Here is a 12,401-nt window from a genome sequence, read left to right on the forward strand (position 1 = left end):
GCGTTATCAATCCAGAGGGCCCACATGTGCTGCTGACAAACATATTCAAGTAATTAAAGGTTACAGGTAACCTTATCACAAAAGCATACAATAGTTTATATTCCATAAACTATAAATATCTATAATACTTATAGATAAAATAACACCTTCAAATTTTGGAGAAATGGGTATGCTCTGTCAAAAGTAATACATTCTTCTGAGTCATTTTTGCCAGTGGCTGAAAATAAATACTGACATAGAGGTTTTAAACTGCTAGGCTCACCACACCATTTGCCTGCCAACATTCTCAAACAAACCTTTTAAAGTCAAAATACAAACAGAAAATGGTAAGAATAAGTGAAGCATCTCGCATGTTTACAGATGGCAAAACAAAAGTGCAGGAACACTGACACTGTCTGGGATGACATCTCAACTAGGCTCGTACAGACCACAAAAGCAGAAGGGCTATCACAGCTCAGGTACATCACAGCTTCATAAGAAAAGAAGCTGTAAAATAGGCATTTAACTAAGCCAAGAGGGAGCCTTTCTTAGAGGAAAAAACATGAGATTCGGAGTTAGCTCTCATGTGTTTTACTCCCAGATCTCTAAGTGCGAGCTGCGCGACCTTGCACACATCTTGTAAGTCTGGAGGCTTCGTTGTCTCATGATCCAAGGGTTTAATAACTTACCTCTTGAGGACTGTATCATGTAGTAAGAGCTGCGGTTTACCGAGCATTTCTCATATGCCAGGTACTGTGCTTAGCATTTTATCTACATTACCTCGCTAAATCCTTACAACTTTGTGAAGTATGTCTTACTATTCCCATTTTACAGATGAGTAAACGTGGCCTCAGAGGGATCAAGTGATCTGCCCTAGCTCACAAAGTTAGTGAATTGAAGAGACGGAATTTGAATCCAGTCTCGTTTTTGCCAAAGTTTAGGTTTATAAAACCCTGCATTCTGGCTCGTGGTAGTCATTTACTTAGTCACCAAAGATTAATATATTTAAACATGTTTTATAATAGATGAAGTATGACACAAATATACATTTTCACATTACACATGTGCATAAAAGAAGCATCATGGGAGATCAGCAAGGTCTAACTTTTAGGTCATATAAAGTTAAACATTTCAAAAGGCAAAAGGTTAAAGACTAGTCATGACATGCATAAGCCTGTCATATGGTACTGTTTTAAGAAGAAAGAAAAAGAAATAATTCAAAGAGTCATGTTTTGACACTGAAAACAATAGTAAAATTTAATGGAGTATGCTGTGTTGGCTGTTGAAAACGGTCTCTTGGAAAACAAGAAGGTCTTCATGAAACCGTTCAACTCACTGATCATCCCCAAATATAAAGCACACTGAACATGACGACCATGTCTTTTGGGATACATTACGGAACACTCTCAAAAATATAAAGCCAGTTTCTTCCTTCATCACTGTATTTTAATCTGCAGAGTGATTTTGCCAGATGTTCTGTATCAAATGACTTAATGAAAGTTTTCTGTTTTTTAAAATCTGTGAAGTTCCCTATTTATAATGACATTAGTGAAGTACATGACTTTAAGAAATGAGAAGAATTTTTCTTCAATTGAATTGCCACAAATCTCCAGATTCTAAAATGCAAACGAAATCAAGTCACTGGCCATAGCCCACTACCACATATGACTGGATTATAAACTAAGCAGCATGGTTTGGTGTTGAGGTTGGGGTGAGAACGCATTAAACACAGAGTTTTCAGGGGCTTGGTCCGACCTCCAGAAGGGTAGCAAGGTCTGTGTGTGACACAACCTCTAGTTCTGGCTCACATCAGATACTTTAATTATTTTTATGTCTTGGTTTTCTGAAATTGATCTGTGTCTAGATTGAGACCAATATACAAACCAGTTGAGAAAAGAGTCTAAAGTCTTTGGAACGTACAATGAATGGATCTCTTGAAGACTAGCATCATAAGAAGCAGATGTGTTCAGAAAATCGGATGCATTAGATGAAGTTCTCAGTGGTAACGGCTGTATTCAATGGGTTGCAAGATACTTTTCTCATCTTCTTCTCCAATGTCCTATTCAGAATGTCCCATTCTGAAAATGAGTAATTTCTTTATCTGCATGGTATTTATGAGAAAACGGATAGCTTCCTTCGTTTTATTCTAATATTGATTCTTTTTTTTCTCAAGTGTATGCTCACATTGAATCAAAACGAAGAAATTCTAGATTTCTGAGAGCAGGCAGTTTATAATTCCATTTCCAACAAAAATGTACAGCAGTTCAAAAAATTCAGAATTGGGTTGAAAAGTGTTTTCTCCTTTTACTTCCTATAATGTATGTATTACAACACACTTGTATTCATAGTACACAACTGGTTATAACATCAGCAGGGACGACAAGGCTGGAATTGTTCCAGCAGGGTCCATGTATCTTGTGTCTCAAGGTGAGCTGGTGCTTTGTGAGTTCAGCCTGGCAATTTCCTATGTAAACTGCCTGTTTCCCTCTGGGGTCCTGGTTATTTTACCTTCAAGTCTGTCAGTACAAAACATCTGATAAAGTAGAATCAAGAGTGTCTCATCATAGTTAATAATGGCTCTGTGGCCCTACCACCTCCTTCTGTAAAGACATAGTTTTTTAATATTTTGGTGGGTAATTTGTTGTTTAGTTCATTCCTTTTGCATTTTTACAGAGTTCCTCCATAGATGGCTAGAAATGAGTACAGAATGTCTTATGCCTATAGTTCCTTCATGAATTGGCACAGATTCACTTTTCTTCTGGGGCAACAATTTGTCATTTCTTAAAACTATCTTAAAATATTTTAACATAGATTTGAGGGCTTTTTAAAAAAAAATCAAGATTGTGATTCAGACCCTCTACATCCCCTCTTCCTGGGTCTCCTGCTATGATTTATCTTTTTTTCTACAGAAGATGTCATTTTTTATAGTTGAGACTTTAGATGTTTTAAATTCCTGTTGAAAAATCTTTGAACTATGACAAATGCTTTAGATGTAGTTTATGCTTTCAGGCTAAATTTTTGTTTTGCAGAAATAAACATTTTAACTGACATTTAATAATCCCAAGCAAAGATATTTTCTAAAAAAAAATTTCCATTACTCAGATATCAGACATATTATTAAAACAGAAGACTCCTTGCATCAGAGAGGAAATCATTGTTTTAAGCAGAATATCTGAATGACTGATTTCAAAATCAGTATCGATATTTCAATATCCTAACTACAGGCATTTTGTTTTAGGTCTTCAGAGTAGCCCTTGACTTCACCTTACACTGAATCACAATAATCATAGTGTGCGGTTTGAGTTGTAATTATTTTCTCGTTAACTGTCAGGTTACTCAGAACGTCTGGAGCTTTAGTCATTAACTCCAAGGGTCTTCACTGCCATCTTCCTAGATTTGGTCTCAGTGGGCAGACACCTGGAGGTGCTCTAGAGGACCAGTCCTCAAACACGTATACAGACCACCTGGGGATCTTGTAAAATGCAGATTCTGCTGCAGTAGGTCTGGGGTGAGGCCTGAGAGTCTGTATTTCTAAGAAGTCCCTGGTCAATGCTGCTAGTCTGTCTGGACCACACTTTGAGGGGCAAGGATCTCTAAAACTATCAATGGGCCATGGGCCTGAATTCAGAAACTTCCTGATATTAAAAAAGAAAAAGAAAGAGAGAAGTAAAACAAGGGAAAGTGAGAAGAAAACCAGGGGTAAGAATAAGGTAATGAGTGAAAGGAAAAAGAAAGACCTTTGAGGAACAATTAAGAATTTTCCCCAGAGCTAACAGGGTAGCTAGGTGATGGCAATGACATAGGACTGGAGGGGAGGAGGGAAGGGAAGCTAACTTTTATTGAGTGTCTTCTGTGCAGCCTGTGCTCTGACATATTGCCATGTGTTTAGGCATGTATATGTAAATGTATATATATGGATATATATATCTGTGTATATATGGAGGATGGACCGATAGAGAGATAGATATTCTGCCTTGTTCCAAAAAGGTTTGAAGAAGCTGTACCAGGTGCTCTTACATGCACACATTCCTTCAATCCTCATAACAACTCTTTTAAAATATATATCGAGAGAGACGAGAAAGCTAAGCCTTGCAGTCATTTTTTTAAAAGCACAGCTCTAGGATTATCTAACTTCAGAGCTCCAAAATCCATGCTTTGACCAGTCAGAGAGCCAGACACGAGTGAAAGAGGTGAAGAGGACAGTTTTGGAGCGTGAGAAGAAATGAGAAAGGAGGACGTGGCGGAGACACATGGAACAATCCAGGAAGAAAGGGAGAGGAAAATGCAGGGCATGCCAGGGCTGCAGTCCAAGTGGATAATTCCAGTCCTGGTGGCAATTAGAGGCGACCCATTTGGCAGTGTCCGCTCCTCTGCAGGGGGGTTGTTGCCACCATCTTTCCTGCCAAGAGTGTTTCCACAACCTTTGTGGCCCTGGTTGGAGTAGCCTGGTTCTATCCAGTGTGGAGAACTCAGTTTTCACCTTAATCACCCTAAACTACCAAGCAGGATGAAGCAGTCTGCCAGACTCTCGGTGGGAGAAGCCATGTAGCAGAAATCTGGGACCCCTAGAGCTTCCTGCCCCCATGCCCATTGGGACTCCATTCTCAGTCTCTTCCTCCTCTTCCTGATGTGCTCTTGGCTCAGTAGATACTCTTAAACCTCCTCCTCTGAGATGACTGAAAATCCTCCAGTTACTTTCCTACATGAAACAGGTTTGTCAGAGACTGAGTGCCAATAACATATATTGAAAACAAAAAGGTAGGAACAGGACCTTACAATTCACCCAAAATTTTGGGGGAAAATTATGGTACATACTAGAATAGGGAGAAAAGAAGTCTATATTTACTGTTAACACTGACCATTACACTACCTTAGAATCCTGATGAACAAAGCTCTTACCTTATGCATAATGTTCTAGCTGAATTCTTGTCTGGAGATGTGAAGGAGTATTTTGAACAAAGGTGAAGGACAAGAACATAAAATGCCTTTCAGTAGATTAGACGGCATTATAAAGGTGCCGTCTGTAGTTATTCAGAAGCGTATTATTGCACTCTGAATTCATTGAATCCATCTTGCTCACACATCTGTTTCCATATATCTCTATGCAAAGAACAGGTAGGCCAAAGAAATAAGATACTGGGTACTTGTTAAGCAGTATAATTCAATAAGAAGTCTGTCGTTGGCCAGGAGCATGAGAATTGTCCTTTGATCATGAGTGTCTGACACTATGGTAGAAAAGAAATTATTTTCAAATTTGGTTTTTATTTTCTCAAAGTTACGTATATTCATGTGGTTTAAGGGATCAAATGGTCCTACAAGACTTGTCTGGAAAAAAGTAGCAATCTCCTCCTGGCCCCTTCCTCTGCTTTCTTTTTTCTTGGTCCCCAGAGGTAACAGCATCCAACTCACAGCTGTTTCTTTTGTATTAACCTCCATATAACCAAATACCAGGCATTTAGGGCTATTTCTTTATATTTATGTTTAGGTGCTACTGGTTTGCAACTATGGAAGAATTTAGGTCCCTTTCACAGGTTTTTCTGACCCCTTCAACCCACTACCACCATACACATGAATGCTTTCCATACCCCCATCTTCCCCAAATCACTGCATCAGAAGTCTGATTAGATCAATATTCAGTATTCACATCTTCATGATTATGTAATATATTTTGATTACTTTTGTTTTCCTGCCCAACTTTTTGTTTTCTCTGGGTTTAATAATTGTGTCATATTTTTGTTTTGTTTTGTTTTCTTAGTTCTCTATGTACTAGTTACCAGTCAACCCCCAAAGTCTCTTCCAATTATCTAAATATGCTTTCAAAATATTCAGTTACTTGAGATATTCAACTGTTTTTAGTTCCATCCTTTTGGAGACTTCTTTCCTGGAGTCTCCTCAGGGACCTCCCCCATTGTGGACTGGTTATTCTCTGCAATTGGTATACTGCTATCGTTCTGGGCTATCCTCTCACCATCATCCTGGAGGCTGCCTTCACCTCTTCTGAGTCGGTGCCCCTATTTCTTGGCTACTTAGTTTACTAGCTCTTTTGATGGAGCACTTCCTTTAGAAGCATCCTGAGAATGAGTGCATGTGGGATACATACTTTGAGAGCTTACAGTTGGAAATGTTTTTATCATGTCTTTACACTTAATCGGTACATTATATTAGCACATAATTCTAGACTGGAAATCATTTCCTTTCAGAGTGTTAAAAGCATTGATCCTTTGATTTCTAATTTACAGGATTGTTGTTGTGAAACCTAAAGCCATTCCGATACCTGACCCTTCATATGTGACTTTTTTTTTACCCCCTTCTCCATGCCAATAGGACCTTTTCTTAGTGGTGTTCTAAGATTTCATGATGTGCATTGGTACGGTTCTATTTTCATGTATTGTTCTGAGTATTGGATTGGCTCTTTCAAACTGGAAACATATGTCTTTTGATTTGGGGAATTTTAATGATCTATTTGTTGATAATTTCAAGACCTCTTTTTCCTGTATTCTCTTTCTCTATAGCTTCTATTAGTCAGGCATTGAAGTGACTCTTGGACTGCTCATCTGAGTTTTCTTATCTCTTCTCACATTTTTCATTTCTGTTCTTCTGCTCTGCTATATGGACTATTTACTCAATTTTATTTTCTAAATCTTCTATTGATGTTTTTAAGTCAACATTGATTCTACTACCATATTTTAAAGTCTAAATTTCTAAAAGCTTATTCTTGTTCTGTGTTGCTCTTTTTGAAAAATAGTATTCTGCTTTTGCTTCATGGATGTTTCATATTTGTGAGGATATTAATTATATACATATTAGATATATAATTATAAAATATATATGTATGAAAATAAATTACTTGTATATAATTTTAGAAAATATATATTAAACTCTCTGCATAGTCTTTTCCCTCCAGTTTACTTTCCTTCTGTTTACTCATTCAATCACTGAATTGTATGTCTGGTGACCCTTGATTGCCTGCTTATATTTAAGAAAGGGGAACTCACTAAAAAGCTCATTAGCAGCTATGTGCACTTGCACTGGGGACTCATCATCTGGTTTGACCATTCACTGAGAAATTTGTTTGCCAATATCTTTTGTTCTTTTCTTTCGGGTTGGTTAGACTCTCCAGAGAAAAATCTTATAATTTCCTGCCTGGAGGAAATAAACCTGGCTGCCAGCATTCTGTGAACTGAGTAGAGAGTGCTCAGACAGAACCTCAATATTTTGTATGCGTCGTAGGCAGTATAACAGCTCCCTAAAGGTGTCTGTATCCTAATGCTCAGAACCTGTAAATATGTACCTTATGTGGCAAAAGAAACCCAGTAGGTGTGATTAAGTTAAGGATCTTGAGATGGGAAGATTATCTTAGATAATCCAACTTCATCTTCAGCCTCATCTTATACCACTGTCCTCTCTCTCTTACCTTGCAAAGTGACTTGTATACAGTCACCCCTCAATACATATTTGTTGAATAAGTGGATTGATCAACAAATATATTAGAAAGAAGAAAGGATACATTTTAAAATATATCATTTTAAGGACCGTGATCTTATTTTCAAGTTTTCCTACTGGGTCAGGTTAGAAAACTGCTATGAACCCAATGGCTTGATAAATGTTTACTTCTGACTTTGTCTTTGGAGCCAAAGGACTGGTTTGAGAAAGGGAGAATCTAGATGGAAGAGGAGGTAAGGAGGTCATCTGTTTTCCAGCTAATGAGCTGGGCAGTGTCAGGGAGAGGAGGTGGCTGCACTGAGGCTAATATACCTTCAATCAGACAATGTATTCCTAGATCCTAGCACAGTGGCTGGCACAAAAAGATACTCAATAAATATTTGGTGAATTGATGAAAAAAAATGGCCTTCCTACTTTACCATATGCCCTCCAAGCTACAAGTAACCCTTTATGATTTCCTACTTAATGCTGCCATTGAAGATCACTTTTGCCCGTTTTTAGCTCTATGTTTTGATAGAGGAAAAGTCAACATGCTATTTGTCTACGGTTAGGTCAAGTCATACTTCTTTTTTTTTTTTTTTCTCCTGCGGTACACGGGCCTCTCACTGCTGTGGCTTCTCCCGTTGCGGAGCACAGGCTCCGGACACTCAGGCTCAGCGGCCATGGCTCACAGGCCCAGCCGCTCCGTGGCATGTGGGATCCTCCCCGACCTGGGCATGAACCTGCATCCCCTGCATTGGCAGGCAGACTCCCAACCACTGCACTACCAGGGAAGCCCCAAGTCATACTATTTTAAGGACAACTATCCTAAGTCCAATTTAGAAGAGGCACATTTATTATTCCACTTCATAAGTATTCCACTGCACATTCACAAAGACTATGTCCTTTCAAAGTCATTAGAGATCTCATTTCTTAAATCTAATGTAATTGCTGAAAAAGGAGCTTGTTCTAAGAAAGAACAAAGAATTGAGCTACAGTTTAATATGGATGGCAATGCCAATATGTTGTTGAGCATTTTCTGCTGTGGTTCACTTGGCTCCAAGGGCAGACAGCACAGTAAGCATTTGCATAAAAAAAATGAAGCCTATCTTGCTGGACCGAAAGAAGGTACTCAAGTTCACAGGGCCTCAGGAGCTTGGCAAAGGGTGGTCTGGCAGAGTTCTGACACGATATTATGGGATAAGATTGTGGGTAACTGGAAAATCCCTTTCTGGCATATAAAAGATGTAATTATCTGGTAGTTCCTTGAAATTCTTCAGCTAGACTTTTATTTATTCAGCCAGTGATGGCAAATTACCTCAGCTTCTATGCCGGCATGATACATCAGTAATGGCTGCTAGAAGACTATAATGATAAAAGTTCTGAGGTAACATTGGGGCTCATCAAGAAAGTGTTGTCATAGATTAGCAATGTCAGCTATGAGTTTTGGAATAGGGATTGGTGTCACGCCACATATTTAATATCCTTTCAGGCTTTTTTTTTTGATCTTATTAAAATCTAAGTAATTATATCTAAAAATCCATATAATTTTCACATAAATTCTGTAAAGTAAGTACTGTTATAGTCTTCATTTTTTTTTTTTTCGGATGAAGAAACTTAAGGTACAGACATATTGTTTCCAAAAGTATACTGCCAATTAGCGGTGGAACTTATATTTGAACACATGCCTCCCTAACTCCAGAGCCTCTCCAAGCTTTTAACAACCATATAATCTTCCCTAAGAATTCTAGAGTGCTGATATTTAATGCTATTATCATTCATTTATACCCTAGAGTGAATGAGTTCCTTTCTATCCTTACCTAAGATAGGAAAATATAAAAGATTAATAAGGTTGGCAGGGCTGAAGACAAACTACCTACTTTACAATACTGTTTAAGACTGATTCTTAGTCTAAATACTGAAAACATGACTTAGTATATGACTAGTCAAGGAAATATGAATTATTCCTGGATTATTTAAGCACATCTGTACCATTTATATTTTGAGATCCAAACCAAGTAGAAGTATTACTCTCAGATGAGATTTTTTTTTTTTTTTGGCGGTACGCGGGCCTCTCACTGTGGTGGCCTCTCCCGTTGTGGAGCACAGGCTCCGGACGTGCAGGCTCAGCGGCCATGGCTCACAGGCCTAGCCGCTCCGCGGCATGTGGGATCTTCCCGGACCGGGGCACGAACCTATGTCCCCTGCATCGGCAGGCGGACTCCCAACCACTGCGTCACCAGGGAAGCCCTCAGATGAGATTTTTCATCCTTTGAAATGTTTTATTCTAAAAGTAAGGATGTTAATCACTGTCACGATGAGTTTCCAAATGCAGGTAATTGTACTTTGTTTTCCTTAAACACTTAAGGGTTGTTCTTTTAATGGGATGATTTCTCTATTTATAGAAACATATTACTATCGTTTCCCCAAATACTTATTTCTCTAATTAATTGTTAAAATCATTTGTAAATATGCGATTTACAGCATTCATGTAAAACAGTTTGGATTTTACCCAAAGGCAGGGAAAAACACAAAAGCAAAAAAATCTTCAAATATTTGTAGTTGGTATTAGAAATGTCAGAGTATTGTTTGATTTCTTTCATGTTCTTTTACTTTTACAGAAAAATCTGTCATTGCTCAACCAATATTTGTTTTTGAAAAGAGAAAACAAACTTTTAAGGTAAGATCAAGTTACTTTTCTCTGTCTGATTTTTTTTTTGAGGTATTTATTTATTTTGGCTGTATTGGGTCTTCTTTGCTGTGCGTGGGCTTTCTCTAGTTGCGGTGAGCAGGGCCTACTCTTCGTTGCAGTGCGTGGGCTTCTCATTGCGGTGGCTTCTCGTTGAGGAGCACCGGCTCTAGGCACACGGGTTTCAGTAGTTGCAGCACGTAGGCTCAGTAGTTGTGGCTCACAGGGTCTAGAGCACAGGCTCAGTAGTTATGGTGCACGGGCTTAGTTGCTCCGCAGCATGTGGGATCTTCCCAGAGCAGGGATTGAACCCATGTCCCCTGCATTGGCAGGCGGATTCTTTTTTTTTTTTTTTTTTGGTTTTTTAGTCGACTTTATTTATTTATTATTTTTTTTAAATTTTATTTTTTTGCTTTATAACAAATTTAATCAGTTATACATATACATATGTTTCCATATCCCCTCCCTTTTGCGTCTCCCTCCCACCCTCCCTATCCCACCCCTCCAGGCGGTCACAAAGTACCGAGCTGATCTCCCTGTGCTATGCGGCTGCTTCCCACTAGCTATCTACCTCACGTTTGGTAGTGTATATATGTCCATGCCGCTCTTTCACTTTGTCACAGCTTACCCTTCCCCCTCCCCATATCCTCAAGTCCATTCTCTAGTAGGTCTGTGTCTTTATTCCTGTCTTACCCCTATGTTCTTCATGACATTTTTTTTTCTTAAATTCCATATATATGTGTCAGCATACAGTATTTGTCTTTCTCTTTCTGACTGACTTCACTCTGTATGACAGACTCTAGGTCCATCCACCTCATTACAAATAGCTCAATTTCGTTTCTTTTTATGGCTGAGTAATATTCCATTGTATATATGTGCCACATCTTCTTTACCCATTCATCCGATGATGGACACTTAGGTTGTTTCCATCTCTGGACTATTGTAAATAGGGCTGCTATGAACATTTTGGTACATGTCTCTTTTTGAATTATGGTTTTCTCAGGGTATATGCCCAGTAGTGGGATTGCTGGGTCATATGGTAGTTCTATTTGTAGTTTTTTAAGGAACCTCCATACCGTTCTCCATAGCGGCTGTACCAATTCACATTCCCACCAGCAGTGCAAGAGTGTTCCCTTTTTTCCACACCCTCTCCAGCATTTATTGTTTCTAGATTTTTTGATGATGGCCATTCTGACTGGTGTGAGATGATATCTCATTGTAGTTTTGATTTGCATTTCTCTAATGAGTAAAGATGTTGAGCATCCTTTCATGTGTTTGTTGGCAGTCTGTATATCTTCTGTGGAGAAATGTCTATTTAGGTCTTCTGCCCATTTTTGGATTGGGTTGTTTGTTTTTTTGTTATTGAGTTGCATGAGCTGCTTATAAATTTTGGAGATTAATCCTTTGTCAGTTGCTTCATTTGCAAATATTTTCTCCCATTCTGAGGGTTGTGTTTTGGTCTTGTTTATGGTTTCCTTTGCTGTGCAAAAGCTTTTAAGTTTCATTAGGTCCCATGTGTTTATTTTTGTCTTTATTTCCATTTCTCTAGGAGGTGGGTCAAAAAGGATCTTGCTGTGATTTATGTCATAGAGTGTTCTGCCTATGTTTTCCTCTAAGAGTTTGATAGTGTCTGGCCTTACATTTAGGTCTTTAATCCATTTTGAGCTTATTTTTGTGTATGGTGTTAGGGAGTGATCTAATCTCATACTTTTACATGTCCCTATCCAGTTTTCCCAGCACCACTTATTGAAGAGACTGTCCTTTCTCCACTGTACATTCCTGCCTCCTTTATCAAAGATAAGGTGACCATATGTCCGTGCGTTTAACTCTGGGCTTTCTATCCTGTTCCATTGATCTATCATTCTGTTTTTGTGCCAGTACCATACTGTCTTGATTACTGTAGCTTTGTAGTATAGTCTGAAGTCAGGGAGCCTGATTCCTCCAGCTCCATTTTTCGTTCTCAAGATTGCTTTGGCTATTCGGGGTCTTTTGTGTTTCCATACAAATTGTGAAATTTTTTGTTCTAGTTCTGTGAAAAATGCCAGTGGTAGTTTGATAGGGATTGCATTGAATCTGTAGATTGCTTTGGGTAGTAGAGTCATTTTCACAATGTTGATTCTTCCAATCCAAGAACATGGTACATCTCTCCATCTATTTGTATCATCTTTAATTTCTTTCATCAGTGTCTTATAATTTTCTGCATACAGGTCTTTTGTCTCCTTAGGTAGGTTTATTCCTAGATATTTTATTCTTTTTGTTGCAATGGTAAATGGGAGTGTTTCCTTGATTTCACTTTCAGATTTTTCATCAT

The 12,401-nt window shown here is 38.4% G+C and overlaps 1 protein-coding gene across 6 annotated transcripts in view; it reads left to right on the forward strand.

Annotated features, from left to right (window-relative positions):
- RANBP3L (RAN binding protein 3 like) overlaps positions 1-12,401 on the forward strand; it is a 56,604-nt gene that overhangs the window by 13,792 nt on the left and 30,411 nt on the right. For 5 of the 6 annotated variants that reach the window (XM_082623150.1, XM_082623149.1, XM_082623151.1 and 2 more), the window contains exon 2: positions 10,023-10,081. The exons of the other annotated variant lie outside the window; for it this stretch is intronic. In XM_082623150.1, coding sequence (XP_082479276.1) covers positions 10,023-10,081 — 59 coding nt within the window. The remainder of the gene's footprint in view (positions 1-10,022; positions 10,082-12,401) is intronic. 6 annotated transcript variants of the gene reach the window in all.

Source organism: Mesoplodon mirus, assembly GCF_964341445.2.
Source record: "Mesoplodon mirus genome assembly, chromosome: 5".
Classification (NCBI taxonomy): Eukaryota; Metazoa; Chordata; class Mammalia; order Artiodactyla; family Ziphiidae; genus Mesoplodon; species Mesoplodon mirus.